The sequence below is a fragment of the Elgaria multicarinata genome, chromosome 1 (assembly GCF_023053635.1).
Source record: "Elgaria multicarinata webbii isolate HBS135686 ecotype San Diego chromosome 1, rElgMul1.1.pri, whole genome shotgun sequence".
In the NCBI taxonomy this organism is placed as follows: Eukaryota; Metazoa; Chordata; class Lepidosauria; order Squamata; family Anguidae; genus Elgaria; species Elgaria multicarinata.
Window position 1 is genome coordinate 210,496,804 of NC_086171.1, and position 21,065 is coordinate 210,517,868.

Genomic DNA, 21,065 nt, shown 5'->3' on the forward strand with positions numbered 1-21,065 from the left:
TTCTTGCTGCTTCTCTCAAAATACTAGAACCCAATGGGGTTATCCAATGAAGCTGATAGGTGGGAGATCCAGACAAATAAAAGGAAGGACTTCTTCACACAGCGCATAGTTAAATGATGGAACTCACTACCACAAGATGTTGTGATGGCTACCAATTTGGATGGCTTTAAAAGGGGGTTGGATAAATTCCTGGAGGAGAAGGCTATCAATGGCTACTAGCCCTGATGGTTGTGTGCTATCTCCAGTATTCGAGGCAGTAAGCCTGCATGCACCAGTTGCTGGGGAACATGGGTGGGAGGGTGTTGTTGCACCATGGCCTGCTTGTTCACCCTTGGCCGATGGCTGGTTGGCCACTATGTGAACAGAGTGCTGGACTAGATGGACCCTTGGTCTGATCCAGCATCAGGGCTCTTCTTAGGTTCTGTTTGCCACATAAAGCAGAGGTATTGCCCTCGGCTGTGGATAAAGATCAAGATAGGCCACAGAAGAGAAGAATAATTTCAAGAACCTATATAACTGAACATTTTCAGCATCCCTGCCAAACCGTTGGGGGGAGGTTGTGACCATGACAATTGTGAAAACTAATAGAAATGTGTAGTATATATTTGCCTCCTCTCTCCCCACAAATAATATTTTTCTCCCTCTCCCGTAATACTAGAACCCAATGGGGTCATCCTCCCATGAAGCTGATTGGTGGGAGATTCAGGACAGATATTTATTTATTTATTTATTACATTTCTATACCGCCCAATAGCCGGAGCTCTCTGGGCGGTTCACAAAAATTAGACAAGAGGAAGCACTTCTTCACTCAGCGCATAGTCAAACTATGGCATTCACAACCACAAGATGTAGTGATGACCACCAATTTGGATGGCTTCAAAAAGGGGTTGGATCAATTCCAGGAGGAGAAGGCTCTCCATGGCTACTAGTCCTGATGGTTATCTGCTACCTCCAGTATATATACCAGTTGCTGGGGAACATGGGTGGGAGGGTGCTGTTGCACTCATGTCCTGCTTGTGGTTCCCTGGTTGACAGCTGGTCGGCCACTGTGTGAACAGAATGCTGGACTAGATGGACCCTTGGTCTGATCCAGTGTGGCTCTTCTTATGTTCTTAACTTTATCAGGGTTTTTCGATGCAAGCATAAGATGCTATGGAAACGAAGTACAGAAGTACACCACTCAAACAATTACAAGGAAAGGCAAACAGTAATGCCTGCCCTATATTGAACGACCTATTGAAATGACATAAATCTTATTCATAATGGGTTTGGTGAAAGTAAAAGGTAAGTTTTGTTAACTGGTGATATTAATGCTCAACAGTTAACAAGAAATCTATACTGAAAGGAGGAACCCGGTTTATCAGAAAAGATTTTTGCACTTTCGAAAACACCATCTGTTGGTTTGGGAAACAGATTTGATGGTACAGATAGGGCAACAGAGTTGGGAGGGAATATGGAGACAAAGAGTGTTGAGAAACATGTCGGTGAGAATTAAAGAAAATTATTATAAAACTATATGGAGGTGGTATCTAACCCCAGTGAGATTAAATAAGATAAATAAGTGGTACTCAGCAAATTGTTGGAGAGGTTGTGGGGGAAAAGGAACGTATTTACATATGTGGTGGGAATGCGAATATGTACAAAAATTGTGGAAAATGGTGTTTAATGAGATAAAAGAAATTGTTGGAAAAATGATGGATGAGACACCTAGTGTGGCATTACTATCATTATATGGAGATTTAAAGTGTAATAAAGAAATTAAAGAATTGATAAATTTGCTGACAGCAGCGAGATTAATTATATCTAGGAACTGGAAGGTTCAAGGAGATTATTGTATTGAAGAATGGTATAAGGAAATTTGGGATATTGCCATTAATGATAAATTGACATGTAATATAAAAGTAAGAAGAGGCATAACAAATACGAGTGAATTTGAGGGAATTTGGAAACAGTTCCTGGTATATGTGTTCTCTAAGGGAAGTGGAAAACCACCACCAGAAGAACTAATGAGATTTTGGAAGCAGGAATAGATCCCAAAGGGTGAACGGGAGCAATTGTATTGTTTGATTATGAATAATGATAAATTACAAATGTTAACAGTTGATCAAATCTATGTATTTTTTTTCTTTTTTCCCCCTTTACCCCCCTCTTTTTCTTTTTGATTGATTGTTTTAATGTGATGTTGATATATTTTAATTTGTGTTAATAAAAATTATAACAAAAAAAGAAAAGAAAACACCATCTGTTCCCCCCACACCAATCGCTAGAATATCTAATATCTATCTCCTCTCTGGCTAGCTATAAATGGGAGGCAGCTATAGGACTCAAGTCACTTATAAATTAACAGAATGCGACCAAAACTTAGAAAGGGGTAACAAGAGAATACAGATCAGCCTTCCCCAGCCTGGGGACCTCAGATATGTTGGACTACAAATCCCTTCATCCCCAGCCAGCATGGCTGGGGGTAATGGGAGTTGTAGTCCAACACATCTGGAAGCCTCTAGGCTGGAGAAGGCTGGCATAGATCCTGGGGTCATCTTGGAGAGGCTCTTCTCCAAATACCTTAGGTACATTTTATGTCATAGAATCATAGAATAGCAGAGTTGGAAGGGGCCTACAAGGCCATTGAGTTCAACCCCCTGCTCAATGCAGGAATCCACCCTAAAGCATCCCTGACAGATGGTTGTCAAGCTGCCTCTTGAAGGCCTCTAGTGTGGGAGAGCCCACAACCTCCCTAGGTAACTGATTCCATTGTCGTACTGCTCTAACAGTCAGCAAGTTTTTCCTGATATCCAGCCGGAATCTGGCTTCCTGTAACTTGAGCCCGTTATTCCGTGTCCTGCACTCTGGGAGGATTGAGAAGAGATCCTGGCCCTCCTCTGTGTGACAACCTTTGAAGAGTGCTATCATGTCTCCCCTCAATCTTCTCTTCTCCAGGCTAAACATGCCCAGTTGTTTCAGTGTCTCTTCATAGGGCTTTGTTTCCAGACCCCTGATCATCCTGGTTGCCCTCCTCTGAACTTGCTCCAGCTTGTCTGCATCCTTCTTGAATTGTGGTGTCAATGATGGAGAGAGCCTTCTCGGTGGTGGCACCAGAATTCTGGATCCCCTCCCCTGTCCCCAGAGGTGCCAACAGGGCAATTGTTTTGGCTTCAGCTCAAAACCTTTTTTTTTGTCCAGTTTTTTTAATTGGTTGATTGGTTCTATTGTATAGTATTTGCTGTTGGCTTGGATTTTGATGATGGTGATGATGTTTTTTCGAGCGTTTTTATTGCATTGCATATTATTTTAATTATGCATGTACAATTAAAACGAAGGGCAATTTAAAATGTTTTCATAAATAATAATAAAAAAAGCAATCCAGTAAGTTTCAGCCATGGGTGATGAAGCACTCTTCTGTTCTCTCCTTAGATTCATATATTCTCAAAATAAATAAATAAAATAAAGATGTGTAGGTGGCTGGGAAGAAGATTGCACAATAGTGTTTAGAGTGTTGGACTAAAACTGGGGAGTCCCAGGTTCAAATCCCTGCTCAGTCATGACATTCACTGGATTACCTTGGACCACTCGCTATATCTCAGCCTAGTCTGCATCCCAGGATTGTCGCAAGGATGCAAGAACCATATGCATTGCCTTCTTCTCATTGGAGGAAGAACATGATACACAACTAGGGGCAGATCTACACCAAGCAGGATATAACACTTTGAAAACGTTTTGAAAACTGTATATGGAGTGTGTCCTGGGCCTCAACAGTTGTCACTACTGTTATATAAACCATTTTAAAGCAGTAATGTAGATCCTGCCTAACAGTAAATCAGGTTTCTGTGCACATTATTCTGCATGGAATAATGATCACACATAGGTGTTGCAGAGGCATGTATAATCTATTTCCATATATAACATACGAGAGAACAAATTACAGGACACACAAGAGCCGCCACTCCGAGTTTCGGGAAGATTTCCCCTCCTCTGCTTTGCTCCTTGCCATATTTCTAAAAAGCTAAACTTCAAAACTGCACCGCAGAAGAAACCGCCAAAAGTCCTTTTTGGTCCCAACGTTGCTGAACAAATGGTCCACAGCTGTTGCTTTTTCCGAGCCATTGGCTCCATCCCACCAGATGACATCTGGGCTGCTGTGCTCCAGGAGAGCAGGCCGCAGCCAAAAGAGGATCGCTATCATCCATCACATATTTTCGGAGCTGACTTATCTGTCCTTTTGGTCCACCCCCCCCCCCCCCACTCCTTTCACACCGCTTTCTGAAGTTGGGATGAAGTGGGGCGGATTTCATTATCAAGGATGAACGGCTTTATTTAGATATGGAAGCCAGGACCTGAACTTTTTCCAGCCACAAGAGGCAGGAATGGGGAGGGATAAGCATGGAATGTAATGATAATATATTCAGCGGTATATCAATACCACAAATGAATAAATAAGTCAAGGGGAAGACTACAGTCTTGAATGGTGGCTATGAAATATTAAATAATCATAACTGGCTCAGGAACAATTTAAAATGAGTGCCGGAGGTGTCTCTGTGTGTTTTAAGACGTGCATGTTTTACAGAGAAAAGCAAATGCAAAAGAGCATCACACGCAGAACTAAAATGTGAAACATGTAATGATTACAGAGGAAATCATTAGGATGCTTTTTAGGATGTTTTTAGGATGTTTTTTATGAAGTTTTAAAAATGTATACTATATTTTTAATCAGTGTTTTATGTATTTTATATTTGCTGTTGTTCCCTGCCTCGATCAAAATGGAGAGGTGGGTAAGAAATAAATGTATTATTATTATTTATTAAAATTACAATCATGAACCACGAAGTGGTTTCACTGTTACATGCAAATAATATATCAGGCAAAGTAAACTACAGTTCAACTCTTGCTGAGGCCTATAAAAACACACACACTGTTATTAGGAAAGCTATATTGTAGGCCAAACTAGCAGGCAATTTGGATTGTTACTTAGCACTACTTAAATTCTCACCAGTCCAAATGAGTTAAATGCAATTCTTAAAGCTTCCAGCTATATAGCAGCATAGTCCAAACCTTAAGGGGAAAGGAATATTACAGCTACCTGTCCAAATCAGAGATCCTGCAAACCGAGATGTATGTTAGAGGGCAGCTCTCCCAGAGTCCAAGGTGTCCCAGAAATGTCCAGATAAAAAAAGTAATCCAAGTCAAAAGTGTGTGTGTGTGTGTTACCAGAACAGAGGACAGGGGATTGCACACTTTCTATGTTTTCCACAATGACTTGACTGTCAAGCAACCTCTACCAGAAAGTAGGGTGACCATATGACCGGATTTGCCCGGGTTTTTGATGGCAAATCCGGGAGGGGGAGGGGAAATCCGGATTTTTTCCAAAGAGCAGCTCTAATGGGAATTAACAAAAATGCTTATAACTCTGTCATTTTTTAAGATAAAGCCATGAAACTTGGCACAATGGTAGCTCTTAGGAAGGGTTTTAGTCATACCAAATTTGAAACAGATCCGTTCATCCATTGATTTTTTAGAAATTTTTTTAAAATTGAGGTTTTAAAATTATTATTTTTTAAATCATAATTTTTAAAGATAAAGAGATGAAACTTTGCATCACGAAAGGATTTAGGTAGAGCTTTAGCCACACCAAATTTGAAACAGATCCGTTCATCCACTGATCATCCACTGATCCTTTATGAATTTTTTAAAAATTGAGGTTTTAAAATTATTATTTTTAAAATCGTCATTTTTAAAGTTAAAGAGATGAAACTTTGTATCATGATAGGATTTAAGTAGAGCTTTAGCCACATGAAATTTGAAACAGATCCGTTCATCCATTGATTTTTTAGGATTTTTTAAAAAATTGTTTTAAAATTATTATTTTTAAAATCATCATTTTTAAAGATAAAGAGATGAAACTTTGTACCATGATAGGATTTAGGTAGAGCTTTAGCCACACCAAATGTGAAACAGATCTGTTCATCCATTGATTTTTTAGGAATTTTTTAAAAAATGAGGTTTTAAAATTATTATTTTTAAAACTGTCATTTTTAAAGATAAAGAGCTGAAAGTTGGCACCATGAAAGCTTTTAGGTAGAGCTTTAGCCGTACCAAATTTGAAACAGATCTGGGGGCAGTAGCAAACCCTGTTAACAACAACAGCAGCTTGCAATGAGTGAAGATACAGTCAGAAAAGATATTTGAGGGAAGGGGAGAATGTAACACACAGAGTACAGCAAAAGCTTCAAAGTACAGCAAAACCTACAAAAGTAGGAGTGAGTGAAGTTAATTTCAGATACATTGAATCTCTCACTTGTTCTTTATTTCAGTGATTTTAACATTAAGATGTTATGTAGAACAGATTTGTCTTAAATGTGTGCTGTAAAATCAGACATGTGGCCAAGGCTATGTTCGGGTGGGCATGCCCCCTTGGTACTGGACACGCCCCCTTGGGGGCGACCATGTTGTCCTCCTTTTTGGTTTCCAAAATATGGTCACCCTACCAGAAAGCATCAACCACAGAATGGCTGCATGACACAAAGGACAAAGATAGCCTAGCTTAGGGTGACCATATTTGGGAAACCAAAAAAGAGGACACCTAGTGTGTGTGTGTGGGGAAGCAGCTTTCTGAGTCCTGCAAAAAGTACGTTATTCCCCCGCCACCTTAAAGAACCCGATTGGAGTGGAGGAGGGGAAAGGATTTCATTCTGCACCACCACCATCCACTCCAATTGGGGCCTTTTCTATAATGTCCACGAATGACCCACTTTCCCCTTTAAGACCTCAATTGGAGCTCGGGGTGGGGGAATGATGTGCCTCAAGAAAGCATGTCATTCCCTCCTGCCATGCTAATGGCAGCTTTAAAGGGGAAGGTGTGTCATTCCAGGACATGATTGAAAATTATAGAAAATCCCCCCTAACACTATGGAAAGAACAAAAACCAGGACAAATCCGGGGAAATCCTGACAGTTGGTCACCCTAGCCTAGCTACAGTTATCCATGCTCTGATCACCTCTCATTTGGATTACTGCAATGCGTTATACGTGGGGCTGCCTTTGAAAACGGTCTGGAAGCTTCAGCTGGTACAAAACAGGGCATTCCGTTTACTAACAGGGACTGGCCGGCGAGATTACATTACGCCAGTCCTTTTACAACTTCATTGGCTGCCAGTCCAGGTCCGGGCCCAATTCAAAGTGCTGGTATTGACATTCAAAGCCCTAAACGGTTTGGGGCAAGGTTATTTGAAGGAACGCCTCCTCCCATACGTACCTGCCCGGACCTTAAGATCATCCACAGGGGCCCTTCTCCATGAGCCCCTGCCAAAGGAAGTGAGGCAGGTGGCTACTAGGAGGAGGGTTGTGAAATGAGCTCCCCAAAGAGGTCCACCTGGCGCCTACACTGTACTCCTTTCGTCGCCAGCTGAAGACCTTTTTATTCTCTCAGTATTTTAACACTTAATTTTAACTTAAATTTAAATTTTACTGTTCCAACTCTGTATTTTAATCTTATATCAATTTTTTGCTGCGTGGTTTTATTCTGGTGGCGCATTTTAGATTTGTATTTATGTTTTTAACCTGTTGGTTGTTTTATTATGGTTTTAATTTTTGTGAACTGCCCAGACAGCTTCGGCTATTGGGCGGTATAAAAATGTAATAAATAAATAAATAAGGATTCTTGGGAATATTCTAAGAGTTCCCTCACACGGTTGTTCTCTCTAAGCTGAGACTATGCCCTATTTGTTTGTTTATTCAGTTTTTTTAAAAACATGTATATACTTCTCTTCATCCAATTTGGATTTCAGGGTACCACAAGAGAATACGATAATACTCTGGGACGGTTCCAGTGGGGTGTCCATGTGCTAGCGCTATTGAAACCATCTATCTCGTAGTCCCCACTGGGGCATCTTCTCCAACCTGGCCTATTTTGGCTGGCCCAAATGTTCTTCCTTGTGCCTGGGAAGAACGAGGGAACTGGAGCCCACGGCTTTGCTAGTGTGTATAGTAAATTCGGAACTTCTGAAAATCCAAGGGCAGAGATGATGCATGGGACTTAAACACCATAGTAACATTTACACCGTGCACATGTGGAAGAACGCTTGGTAGGTTGAAACGTGCATTTTACAGCTAATGTTTCAGAAAACGGTTTGGCAAGACCAGCTGCCAGACACCATAGAAATAGCTCCTGCCGTTGGCTTCCTCCCTACTATACTATGGACACTTTGTTCATTTAACTGAAAACAAGTGTACCTATTTTCATTCTGTTGGAGGTTGGCTGGCGCTAGAAATTTGCTTCTTTCCCTGCTTTCATCCCCTGCCTTTACAACTCCGTCTCAGCCTGCTAATGGAACTTCCTTCCTTTCTTGTTTTTGTCAGTTTGTCCATTAAAAATAGGCACAAACCATTTTTTTCCACTCTGGCTGGACGTCTCGTCGGCTCCTCTACGGAGTGAAATCACACCCAAGCCAGTGGATATTTAGGAATTCTGTAAATCTAGTTCCCGAAGCCGATATATTTCTATTGACAGTTTTCAATGAAGAGCTTTGTTTCATGCACTCAACTTCCACCCTAGGCTGCAGTTCAAAGATTAAGGAAATTGGAACGTAAAGTGCAAACTGAAGTTTAGTAAGCACATATATTTGTATTTGGAAGTGCAAAAGAGTTCTATACTGTACACAAACACTGCAGAGACTCCCATTGCCTGGAGAAGGAAAAAGATTTCCTTGATAACATTGGACTCAACAAGAGATCAAAATGATGGGCTCAATCCACCAGGAAGTTCTCCGCAAGAGCATTCAAATGGACAGGCTACCATCAACTGTGCTGCGTTATTTCTAGGGAAAACATCTAGCTTTTATGAACACACATGCATACACAGCAGAAAACACAGAAAATGAGACGGGGGAAGCTCCCAACGGGCAGCTCACTTTGTCTTAAGGTAAGTCTACCACCCCGCCTGCCCAGCTGACGAGTGCGGGGCTGTGGCGGGCACATCGCCGTACATAAATTCTTAGGAGGAAACAAATGCACCGAAGAAATTTGACAAATATTTCTCATTCCAAGTCACATACGGATTCACACTGAGTCCAGAAGGCCTGATACTATTTAATAACTGACTTTCAAAACCTCAGTTTCCCATCACTTTCCATTAAATACCTCCATATCCCAAGCATAATGAAATCTCAGTATGAGTGACTGCATTTGTACGCATTCTTCCTTTATTTTGCTGGCTTCTCTCCTTCCTCTCAGTGCGCTCCTCATATCAAATGGCAAACTGCAAGTTCCTTGCCAGTGTAAGTCCTTTTTCTTCTGCTGCTCAAGTACCATGTGTCGGATTGGTTCTATATTTTTTAAAAAAAATCCATTTACCTATTTCCAGGATTTACAAACTGCTTTTTTTGCAACAGCAGCAGCAACACCAACCCAAGGTGGCATACAATGCAAAACCTGTGTGCACTACACACACACACACACACACACACACGTATATATGGAGACCATAATAATGTGGCATTCCCAATTTTCAAAACGTTCTGAACTTAGAACGCCACAACAACTCTGCAAGGTAGATTGCTGTTATTTATTTATTACGTTTATTTACTGCCCCATAGCGGAAGCTCTCTGGGCGGTTTACAAAAGTTAAAAACAGTAAACACTTAAAAAGTATACAAAACTTAAAGCCATCAAAACCGTAAAAACAACAGCCAAAGAACTGAAGCCAAGAGACAGTAATTTGCACAAGGCCACACGGTGAGTCTGTGGCAGAGGCGGAATTTGAACCCAGGCCTTCTGGATTCCCAGGCCAGCTTTCGAGGCACCCACTACTTGAGCTGCACACACTTTGATCAGGTAACGTAAGATGAGGAGACAACCCCAGATAAGACTGCTACTTACAAGATGTTAGTCTGCGGTGGGACTTCAGGGACGGTTTCCAGCATCAAATGCATGCATCTTACTGTAGTCCTGAAACACAAGCAGCGACTGGGGCAGGACATGGCTGAGGCAGGTAAGAGCAGTAAAAGGCAGATGCTTGGAAGATCTGCAATTTTGCCCGGCATGATGTTTGCTGGAAGGTTAAGTTCCTCAGATTCTGAGCTGCAAAGAAGCAGACAAAAAACATTTCCCAGCCTTGAGGGCCAGGGAGGAGGAGGAGGAGGAGGAGGTGGGGCACAGAGACATGTGTTTCCAATTAAGTTTGACAGGGCCAACTCCCACCCTCCCGGCTCACCACGCACATACAACATCCGAGAATCAAACTGCGACCCTGGTTGGGCTCAGCTATCCACAGATTTTTTTAGTTAATTCTGTCCTTGGCTCTCTGCCTGATGAGCAAGAATTCCTCACTTTCCCCCTTGGTGTCAAGGCAGGGGGCGGGGGGTCCTGAAAACTCAAAATAATGGCAAAGTCCGCTTTCCAGAGGAAGCTTGCAGACCCAGAGATTGTTTTTCAGAGTACTCATAGTGACACCACCAAAGCTTGGTGGCCCCTTAGTCCACTCAACGCCAGCCCCAACCACTCCACAGTTGTGTAGGGACATGTTGGTGTGGTTCGGACGACATGATAATCAATGGGGGAAGGGGAGAGGCAGCCGTCCGTTGTGTTGATTATTGTGGTGTGTGTGTGTGGGACACAACAGACGCAACTGACTGTACATTATTTTCTTGGAAAAACAACGGTCTGCTCCATTGCTTATCCGGAGACCCATTGATGAAAACGTTGTGTGGTGGGCTCCGTTGTGTAATCTCCCCCATCGAGTGCACTATTCCAGAAGGTCATAGAGTTCTCTGTGGCACGAGTGGCCAAAAGCACCCCGGTTGTTTCTGTACAGCCGGCAGAACTTCCAGTGCATGATGGGATAAGGCTGGGAGGACTGAGGGAGCACAAGCAGCCCAGAAGGACGCTGGGACTTTCAGCCGCGTGACCGGGGTGGGTGGGGGGAATGTCCTGTGGGGAATAGCGGAAAAATAACCAATGGTCAGTTGCCTCTTAGAGCCTCGTGTGGCGCAGAGCGGTAAAGCAGCAGTTTCTGCAGCCGAAACTCTCCCCACGGCCTGAGTTCGATCCTAGCGGAAGCTGGTTTCAGGCAGCCGGCTCAGGTCGACTCAGCCTTCCATCCTCCCGAGGTCGGTAATATGAGTACCCAGTTAGCTGGGGGAAAGGTAATAACGGCCGGGGAAGGCAACGGCAAACCAGCCCTCTATAAGGCCTGCCAAGAAAACGTCAGCGAAAGCTGGTGTCCCTCCAAGAGTCAGTAATGACTCAGTGCTTGCACGAGAGGTTCCTTTCCTTTCCTTCCTTCAGTTGCCTCTTACCCCTTCTGTTGCTTAATATGCCATCCGAACCAGGCTGTTTTGTGAGGAGTACCTGCAAAACAACCAACTGTTAACCCACCATGGACTAAAGTATTGTCTGAATGCAGCCAGTCATCTCTAGTCTGGAAGGGCCGTAGCTCAGTGGTAGAACCCCCTGCTTTGCATGCAGAAGATCTCAGGTTCAATCCCCGGCATCTCCAGGTAGGGCTGGAAAAACTCCTGCCTGAAACCCTGGAGAGCTATTGCAAGTCAGTATCAACTATACTGGGCTGGGTGGACCAATGGTCTGACTCATTATAGGGCTGCGTTTTATATTCCTAGGCCATCAGGTCTGGCAGACTTTTGAAATGCCATGAAAACACATCAACTCTCTTTACCGCAGAGTGAGCTGTGGTATCACAGGCGTGCGCAGCACATTTCATTAGGTGGTTCGGCCAGGGATTTATTTTTTTAAGGTAAACATTGATTGAATATACAGTAATAAAGGACTTTTTTTTCATTCATCAAACAAACAAAATAAACGAAAACTGAAGTAAACTGTATTTTTTAAATTAACAAGTAATCTGTACTGCACTGTTGTAATTATTTGATTGGGACTGAAGTAGACAAGCACTAATTTTACTGTACTTATTGTCTTTAAATATGGTTCAATATCCCACAGTTACCTTGCTATTCTATTTCTACAATTCTTTTTCTCCTGTCTTTTTTTCATCCTCTCTTTATTTTCAAGCTGCATCCTAGGCACATTTACCTCAGAGTAAGTTTGATTGATCTCAGTGGGGCTTACTTCTGAGTAGACGTACATAGGATTGTGCTGCAGCTCTGTTTTAAAGTGACACAAGATACACACATACCATGTTTACGAAAAGAATGGCTTGAAAAAAGGGGGTTGGACACCCTAAAATAAGCAAGGGCAGATAAGAATTGTTTTAGCAAGCATTCTGAAAAAGGTGCTGCTGAATGAATCCTCCTTAGCCAGGAGCTCCTGGGGGGGGGCATTGCGGTTCTCCCCCCTTCCCCCTTTCTTTTCTCTTGCTGGAGTCCAGACTGGGGTGGGCGGTGGGTCAGCGATGAGGAGAGAAGGCACGTAAACAGACAGCTTCTCTCTCTCTCTCTCTTTCTCCCAAACATTACAGTACCCGCAGGGCTGATGACAAGAGGAGGGCAGCAGCTCCGAAGGGGGGAGGGTCCCAATCCGCAGCTCCGGGCAATCTTCCTCCTTCCAGAAACAGTCCCCTCCTCGGCTCCACCACGTGCTGCTTCCTGGCCCCAGTGTGGCTGCTGCTCCCACCTTGTCCAGCAACTGTCGCGAGAGGTCAGGCAGAGCAGCTGGGAGCAGGGAGCAGGTGAGTGAGTGAGTGAAAGAGCGAGCGAACTGGGGTGGGGGCAGCGGCTGCACTGGTGAAAAAAGCCTTCCGGAAGAGGAGCGGGGTGGGGAGCAGCTGAATTTGACCCTCTTTCCTACAGCTAGCACCGGGCCTGCTACTGCAACAAGGCGGAGGCAGTGGATTAGGGTGTTCAACTGAGCCCTTTGAACCTGTTGTCCACACGCCAATGTGTGGCATTACACAGGTAAGAATCTAAATGTCGAACCAGCTCCTCCAACTCTCTGAAAAAAGCAAACTGTGGTCTCCAGCCAAAGGATGCTCTTTCCATTGGGGCATTTGTATTACAGGTAGAGCAAGATGAGATTGGCCACACTTCCTGACCAAGCAGCCACCAGGAATAGACTCACACAACCACTAAAAGAGCATTCTGTCATAGAAGCAGTGTTGGGTTAAGTAGGGTGAACCTATGGAAAGGAGCACAGGGCTCCTGTATCTTCAACAGTTGTACAGGAAAAGGAAGTTCAGCAGGTGTCATTTGTATATATGGGGAACCTGGTGAAATTCCCTCTTCATCACAACAGTGAAACCTGCAGGAGCTATACTAGAGTGACCAGATACAAAAGGGGGCAGGGCACCTGCAGTCTTAACTGTTGTGATGAAGAGGGAATTTCGTCAGGGGCTGCATGCCGATGACACCTGCTGAAATTCCCTTTTCTGTACAACTGTTAAAAAAAAGGAGCCCTGTCCTCCTTTCCATATGGTCACCCTAGGTTAGGAAAACTCCAGATGTTGTTCCACCTAAGACCGATCTGACCCCCATCCTGGCTCCAAACCCTGGGCCTTACCACGGCCCCTGTGTTTTAAAATAAAACCTTGGCTACTGCTGGCCACATGCACTTGCAGAGGTAATTAGTAAAAAGGCATCTGCTGTCATGCAGCACCTGGGGAGGGAATGTAACTCCGTGGTACGAGTACATTCTGTGCATGCACAAAGTCCCCACTGCAATCCCCACCATCCGTAGATAAAAGGATCAGGTAGCGCCAGCAGGCAATGGTTAGATCTTTCTCTGGCTTAAACTCTGTTGAACCGTTGCCAGTCAAAGCAGACAGTAATGGGCTAGTTGGGCAAACGGTCTATCCTGGTGTAGAGCAGATCCCCATGTCCTGAAACAGCTTGCAAAGGATCTGGGTTAGCTTTGCCTCCAGTCACTCCTAAGCTGAGTTCGGACGACACGCTAATCAACAGTTGTTTTCCATTTTGTTCCTATTACACCCCTATCCCACCCCCGTTGATTAGTGTGTCGTCCGAACTCAGTCCTAGAAAACCACAGGAGGCAACCCCAAAACATCCAGGCGCAGCTTGTGGGATGAAGTGAACGTCCTTCATTGGCCCTAGGAAAATGTTCCTTTCATGCATCCTTGCAGACACGGCTGGCCCAAGACACTTTGCTACCTGAGATGCCTTTCCCCCGCTGCCACCCACTGTCAAGATGCACAAGACCCCTGAACCTGTACAGAATTGGCTTTAGTGGAACGTTTTCTTTTGGATCAGTAGACGGGACGAACATAATCCGCACCACTATGCTACCTGCCTCTTCCTCCCACAGGGCTGAAGACAGGGGCCTCAGCAACTGAAGGAACTAAGGCAGGGTCAGAAGGAAGTACTTGCTAAAAGGTACAGTATATCCTAAGCGTTTATGCACTCTTCGCCTTCACACCCTTGTTGCTGCATTTGCCTATGAGGAACTACTTGTGCAGCGTGACCCTATCCAGGAGGAGATTGGTGGTGGTAGTGGTGGTCAGGGAGACGGGCCAAGGGACTGCCACCACTGTCCCCACACCTTTGGCTGCCTGAGGCACTTGCCTCTTTAACACACAGTGGTGCCGGCCCTGTTCACAGCTTATTAGAAATTGCTTATTGTTTCTTAAACATCTTGATGTCCACAATGGTCATTTTACCCCTGCTTTCTCAAATTTTCCATGCCCTCTCTATTCCCCCTCCTTGCTCTTAGAATGCTGTGACCCAGAGCAGGCAAATTACTCCAGCTAAGGACCAACCAGTGCCAAATGGAGCAGCCGTCATGAGTTTTGGGGATTATTCACACTTGGCCGGCCTCTGAGCATTAACTAACTTTAATTAACTATAGTTGTTGGAGCAAAAAACCTCACTGGGTTTATGACAAGAGTTGGACCATGTAGCAGGAACACACACACACACACACACACACACACACACACACACACAGGGGTGGAGAAGTTAGGGTAACAAGACAGTTCTAACTTCGCAATTAACTGGGTCAGGATTTAGAGCATAGTCATTTTTTTTTACACCCATTTTATAGTTGCAGGTCAAATGTCTGGACTGCAAAATGTTTCCAACGGGCTGAAATAGCCCAGGACTGCCGAAGGTCTATAAGCTCATTTTGAGCACCCAGTGATCTCATTGGCCATACAAGCCCCCCCCTACCCCCCGCTAGTTTGCAACTGATCTAGACAAACTGTTTAAGCCCCCAACAGATGTCTGGATAATTAATTTAGTATTCCCAGATCCACGGTATAAAGCAGACCAATCTTTGCGTGTTCTGCAAATAAATGAAGTTACAAGACGTAGGAATCGCTTCAGTTGGGGACTAAGGAGTTAAAAGCCAAAGTAGTCACAGAAGATCTGTTGTGATCCACTGAGGTCAGGAAAGGTTCCCCCACCCCCACCAAGAGCATAAGGAACTCTCATAGCTGGAGGCAAAACGATGTGGAGGTCAATAACATTTCCATGGATGACTCAGCAGCTAAGGTTTGCTCATGTTCAGGGATTGACTCAGTGCACCATAGGGGATTAAGGAAGGAATCATTCCCCAGGGTGGTTTGGGGGGAAATAAAATACTAGGGGCCATTTATTTTCCTTTGTAGTGGGTGGCTGGCTTGCTCGCATGAGATATATGGAGCTATTGCTCCAAGAGCTGATCTCATGCTGCACCTGCTTTGTGTATGTTAACAGTTTGTGCATGGGTTGATCTGTGGACAGATATTCATACTGATGAGTAAGAGGTTGAATCAGAAAGCTTATCAATGCCTCCTACTTGTGACATTTCTGTGTATCATAGGCAGAGATGAACCTATGCCAGGGCTGAGCAGAGTTCTGGCTTGTGTAATCTACTTGGTTTCCCCCGCCCCCCACTTGAAACCTAAAATCCACCAAATGAAGTCAGATGAAAACGACATATACACATAGAATTAAAGAATTTTGAGCCCAGGGTACCAGAAGTGAATGGACCTCAGTCCTTCCACACAAAAACCCACTCCTTGTTACCCCAAGTGTTCTTCATTTCAGAGTATGACTCGGGGAGTGGGGGGGAGTGGAATCATTTCCTTGCTGCTTTTGCTAAACAACTGGAAGTTGGAAATGCTTGCCATGACGGTTAGGCTATTCCTTCAGATCACCCAGGGATCTACCAGGAAAGCCCTGTCTATCTTCTCCACACCACTGACCTATAACTAGCACCGCCACGGCATCATAGAATCATAGAATAGCAGAGTTGGAAGGGGCCTACAAGGCCATCGAGTCCAACCCCCTGCTCAATGCAGGAATCCACCCTAAAGCATCCCTGACAGATGGTTGTCCAGCTGTCTCTTGAATGCCTCTAGTGTGGGAGAGCCCACAACCTCCCTAGGTAGCTGATTCCATTGTTGCACTGCTCTAACAGGAAGTTTTTCCTGATGTCCAGCCGGAATCTGGCTTCCTTTAACTTGAGCCCGTTATTCCGTGTCCTGCACTCTGGGAGGATCAAGAAGAGATCCTGGCCCTCCTCTGTGTGACAACCTTTTAAGTATTTGAAGAGTGCTATCATGTCTCCCCTCAATCTTCTCTTCTCCAGGCTAAACATGCCCAGTTCTTTCAGTCTCTCTTCATAGGGCTTTGTTTCTAGACCTCTGATCATCCTGGTTGCCCTCTTCTGAACATGCTCCAGCTTGTCTGCATCCTTCTTGAATTGTGGAGCCCAGAACTGGACGCAATACTCTAGATGAGGCCTAACCAGGGCCGAATAGAGAGGAACCAGTACCTCACGTGATTTGGAAGCTATACTTCTATTAATGCAGCCCAAAATAGCATTTGCCTTTCTTGCAGCCATATCGCACTGTTGGCTCATATTCAGCTTGTGATCTACAACAATTCCAAGATCTTTCTCGTTTGTAGTATTGCTGAGCCAAGTGTCCCCCATCTTGTAACTGTGCATTTGGTTTCTATTCCCTAAATGTAGAACTTGGCATTTATCCCTATTAAATTTCATTCTGTTGTTTTCAGCCCAGCACTCCAGCCTATCAAGATCACTTTGAAGTTTGTTTCTGTCTTCCAGGGTATTAGCTATCCCACCCAATTTTGTGTCATCTGCAAATTTGATCAGCGTTCCCTGCACCTCCTCGTCCAAATCATTAATAAAAATGTTGAAGAGCACTGGGCCCAGGACTGAGCCCTGCGGCACCCCACTCGTTGCCTCTCCCCAGTTTGAGAAGGTTCCATTGATAAGCAGTCTTTGAGTCCGATTCTGTAGCCAACTATGAATCCACCTAATAGTTGTTCCATCTAGCCCACTTTTAGCTAGTTTGTTAATCAGAATGTCATGTGGTACTTTGTCAAAAGCTTTGCTGAAGTCAAGATATATGACGTCCACAGCATTCCCACAGTCCACAAGGGAGGTTATCCTATCAAAAAATGAGATCAAATTAGTCTGACAGGATTTGTTCCTGACAAATCCATGTTGGCTTCTAGTAATCACTGCATTGGTTTCAAGGTGTTTACAGATTGACTTCTTTATAATCTGCTCCAGAATTTTCCCAGGGATGGATGTCAGACTGACTGGTCTGTAGTTCCCAGGTTCCTCCTTTTTGCCCTTTTTGAAGATAGGGACAACGTTAGCCCTCCTCCAGTCATCCGGCACCTCACCCGTCTTCCATGATTTTGCAAAGATAATAGACAAAGGTTCTGAGAGTTCTTCCGCTAGCTCCTTCATTACTCTTGGATGCAGTTCATCGGGCCCTGGAGATTTGAACTCATTCAAGGAAATTAGGTGTTCTTTGACCATTTGTTTATCAATCTCAAACTGCAATCCTGCCCCCTCAACTTCTGCATCCAAAAACAAAAGATTTATTATTTTTATATCCCGCCTTTTCCCCTGTACTGGAAAGGGGATGCCGAAAACGCAGGCTTCAGCGATGTCAATGCTAAAGATGAAGGAAGTAGGACCTCTTTTTGTAGAGGACCGATTAATTACATTGATCACCTGGCACTGTTTAAAAGGAAAGCCACATATATAGTGGTAAGAACAATTTTGCTTTCTAGCCTGACACCGAGGACCTTATAGCTCATAGTTCCATGTTCCAAACCTCAAACAATCTGCTGTTTGTTTCCTTTGGCCTTAATTCAAAAACCAAGGACAAACTTGGCTGGAAATTATTCTCCTCTGAGGATTCCTATCATAGTTGGGAAAAGATCAACCCCTAGTGGCAAAAAGGGGCCTTGCAGCTGTCTAGTAATTTTCTAGCAAGACTGAAGCATCTACTGAAGACTGAGATATGTATGATGTCGTGCCCTAGGCTGCCATTACCACGAGAAGTACTATATGGTCATTTAAATAGCTACAAAGCTACCTCTAAAAGGCACATTCCAGATTTAGAAGGAAAAAACCCCACATAGCATAGCTTCTGCTTTGACAGTTCCACTTTAAAATTCATATAGGAGACAGCATTGTAAAATCATTGCTCATGGAAGGCTGGTATGAAGAATCAACAGGGCTTCTAGGAAAATAAAATTTTGCCTCATTAACCTTTCAGAGTTCTTTGAGTGTATCAGCAAGGACATGGGAGAGTGGTGAAAAAAGCCCTGCCGGATCAGACCAACGTTTTCACCAAAGGCTGGTGTAAGAGCCAGTGTGGTGTAGTGGTTAGAGTGTTGGACTGGGAGTCAGGAGATCCGGGTTCTAGTCCCCACTCGGCCATGGAAACCTGCTGGGTGACTTTGGGCCAGTCGCAGACTCTCAGCCCAAAGCAGGAACAAAAACTGCATGTCCCACATGCTCCATTTGCCCTCCCGCCCCCAATTCCTGGTTTAAACAACCCAGGTGTTGCAATGGTGATGTACAAGCCAGATTAATGTGATGGAAGCTTGCTTGCACTCCTTGCTAGGTTGAGGGAGGTTTTTGTTGTTGTTGTTGTTTTTAAAAAAACCACTGCAATAAGGAATTAATCATGCCTGGTACCATGGAAAAGAAATCATGCCCTACCCCCTAAAGAGGAGTCCTGCCTTCAAACTCAGGAGCACATTGGGGGGCGTGGAAGAGTGTGCATCACACATTTTAATTTGTTTATTATTGCATTTATATCCCACCTTTTGTCCAGGTGGCATAGATAATGCTCCTCCTCTCCATTTTATTCACACAACAACAATCCTGTGAGATAAATTAGGCTGAAACTCTGTGACTGGCCCAAAGTCGCCCAGTGAGCTTCCATGGCCGTGCGGGGACTAGAACCCGGATCTCCTGACTACTAGTCCAACACTTTAGCCACTACACCACACTGGCTCTCTTCTTCCCTCATTTTCAATATGCACCCTCCAGCCTCACACATTATTATCACCCTCCCCTAACCTAGGACAACAGTAGTGGCTTCTGTCCCCACTGGGTATCCTTTTCAAGGTTCCCTACAAGTAGCAGTCCAGCTGTGAGGAATTCTCAACATCAAACACAAGCAATATTGAAGCAGACTTAAAATGGGACCATATTTATTGACACAGACATTTATTTTGATAAAATTTGTATTTAAATCACCTGCTTCCGACATTTCTCCGTGCCTCAGAAAGTATGTTTTTCCCCCTTCTGATTTTCATGTCTACACCTATTTACATCTTTAGATACCATACTAAAGTAAAACCTACAGAATAATGTTTCCTTCTCCATGGGTACAACTTTGAAATCCCATCTAAAACTATGAAGTAAGAACATGAGGCTTAAAACGCAGATATGTGAAACTACAAATGGGAGAAAATTTACGGGGGAGAAAAAAAGGGGTTTACATATTTTACAAAAAATAACGGCAGCGGCTACAAGTTAGTTTACTATGAACATCCACTGATCAGATTAAACAGTGTGTAAATGCTGGTGTGTAGGAATACCACACTGACAATTCCTCTTCTGTTACAATGCTACAGCCTACGTTATTTCAGAGTTATGCTGTGCGCATGTGTGCGCGCGTGCACACACACTGACACACGCTACCTTTGTGTTTTGATAATACAGCTAGATAGATCACAATTGCTTGTAAATGTATCTTTCAACCAAAACAAGGCAAAAGCCCTACAAGACACTATTTTTCTATGCATTTTAAAAAAGAGCCCTAAATATTTTTTTAAAAAAACAGGACAAGTTGATGAAGGAAAAACCTTCACAGTGCCTTTGATAATGCTATGGGGGTGGGTGGGTGGGTGGAGAGAAGTCAAAGACACAGTGAGTGGAAAGAGTGCCTCCTTTTAGGGCGGATTTTGTGGGTACCTCAAAGAGGTTTGCTGCAGATTAAACCTTTAGTCAAGGACAATTTGGTAGGTCAGTCGTTCCGTTGATGATGAAAACTGGGTTGCCGCTGGAAAGACACATGCCACACAAGACTTTGGAGAGTCCTTCCAGCCAAAGAAGAAAATACTGGGCTAAATGGATCAATCATCTGACTCAATATAAGGCAGCTTCATGTAGATTCAGAAAGTTTAACCGTTTAAAGCATCGTTCACAGGGTATATAAGGTACATAAGGATTTTAACAGACAGCTGTGTGTTAAGTTTCATTTTTTACTTCAGAGGGAAGATACATTTTGAACTCACAGGTACAGAATGAGGATCCAAGTTCTATAAAGGTTTAGCTATTCTTGCCTTAAAGCCTCAGATGCCATAAGAGAAAACAGAACATTGTAAATGTAACACCTGGACTGCAGCTGGCCCTAGATGGACCACAAAAGCAAGAGTTTATCCAGCTTCAAGAAGATGTTTTGTGTACAGCCTGGGTACACCTCTTGTAGACTACAGGCCTGGATTTGAAAGATTCTTGCATCCTTAATTATGAATTTAAACACATAAACGTGAGAGACGATCACCTCCTACATAGGACAATCCCAATTTCTCTCTTTGTAACTTACGAAGACAGTGCTGATGAGACAAAAGATTTAAAGTTAAATCAAAACAATGTAACACAGCATAGTGCACTATCAAATTGAAGTGTATCTGTATACTTGGTTAAAAAGGGGAAAAAATCAAACTAAGATGCTTTTGGCTGCAATTATATTTTTCACCTAGGAAAAAACTACACAAAGAGCCTTTCAGCCCTTTTGCTGCACTAGAGGTCCCAGCCATTGAAAAATTTATTTAATTGGTTCCAGTTTCTGGACACACTCTGAGAACACAAAACCACCTTCCCAGA

At 43.7% G+C, this 21,065-nt stretch overlaps 2 protein-coding genes across 2 annotated transcripts in view; both read right to left on the reverse strand.

The window, feature by feature from the left end:
• Positions 1-10,033, reverse strand: part of LOC134413101 (peroxidasin homolog) — a 79,841-nt gene extending 69,808 nt beyond the window's left edge. The window contains exon 1 of the mRNA XM_063147205.1: positions 9,867-10,033. Coding sequence (XP_063003275.1) covers positions 9,867-10,030 — 164 coding nt within the window. The 5' untranslated portion in view covers positions 10,031-10,033. The remainder of the gene's footprint in view (positions 1-9,866) is intronic.
• Positions 10,034-20,426: 10,393 nt separating this feature from the next.
• The window catches only part of PCMTD2 (protein-L-isoaspartate (D-aspartate) O-methyltransferase domain containing 2), a 29,033-nt gene continuing 28,394 nt past the window's right edge, over positions 20,427-21,065 (reverse strand). The window contains exon 7 of the mRNA XM_063147153.1: positions 20,427-20,794. The gene's annotated coding sequence lies outside the window, so the exon portion shown is untranslated. The remainder of the gene's footprint in view (positions 20,795-21,065) is intronic.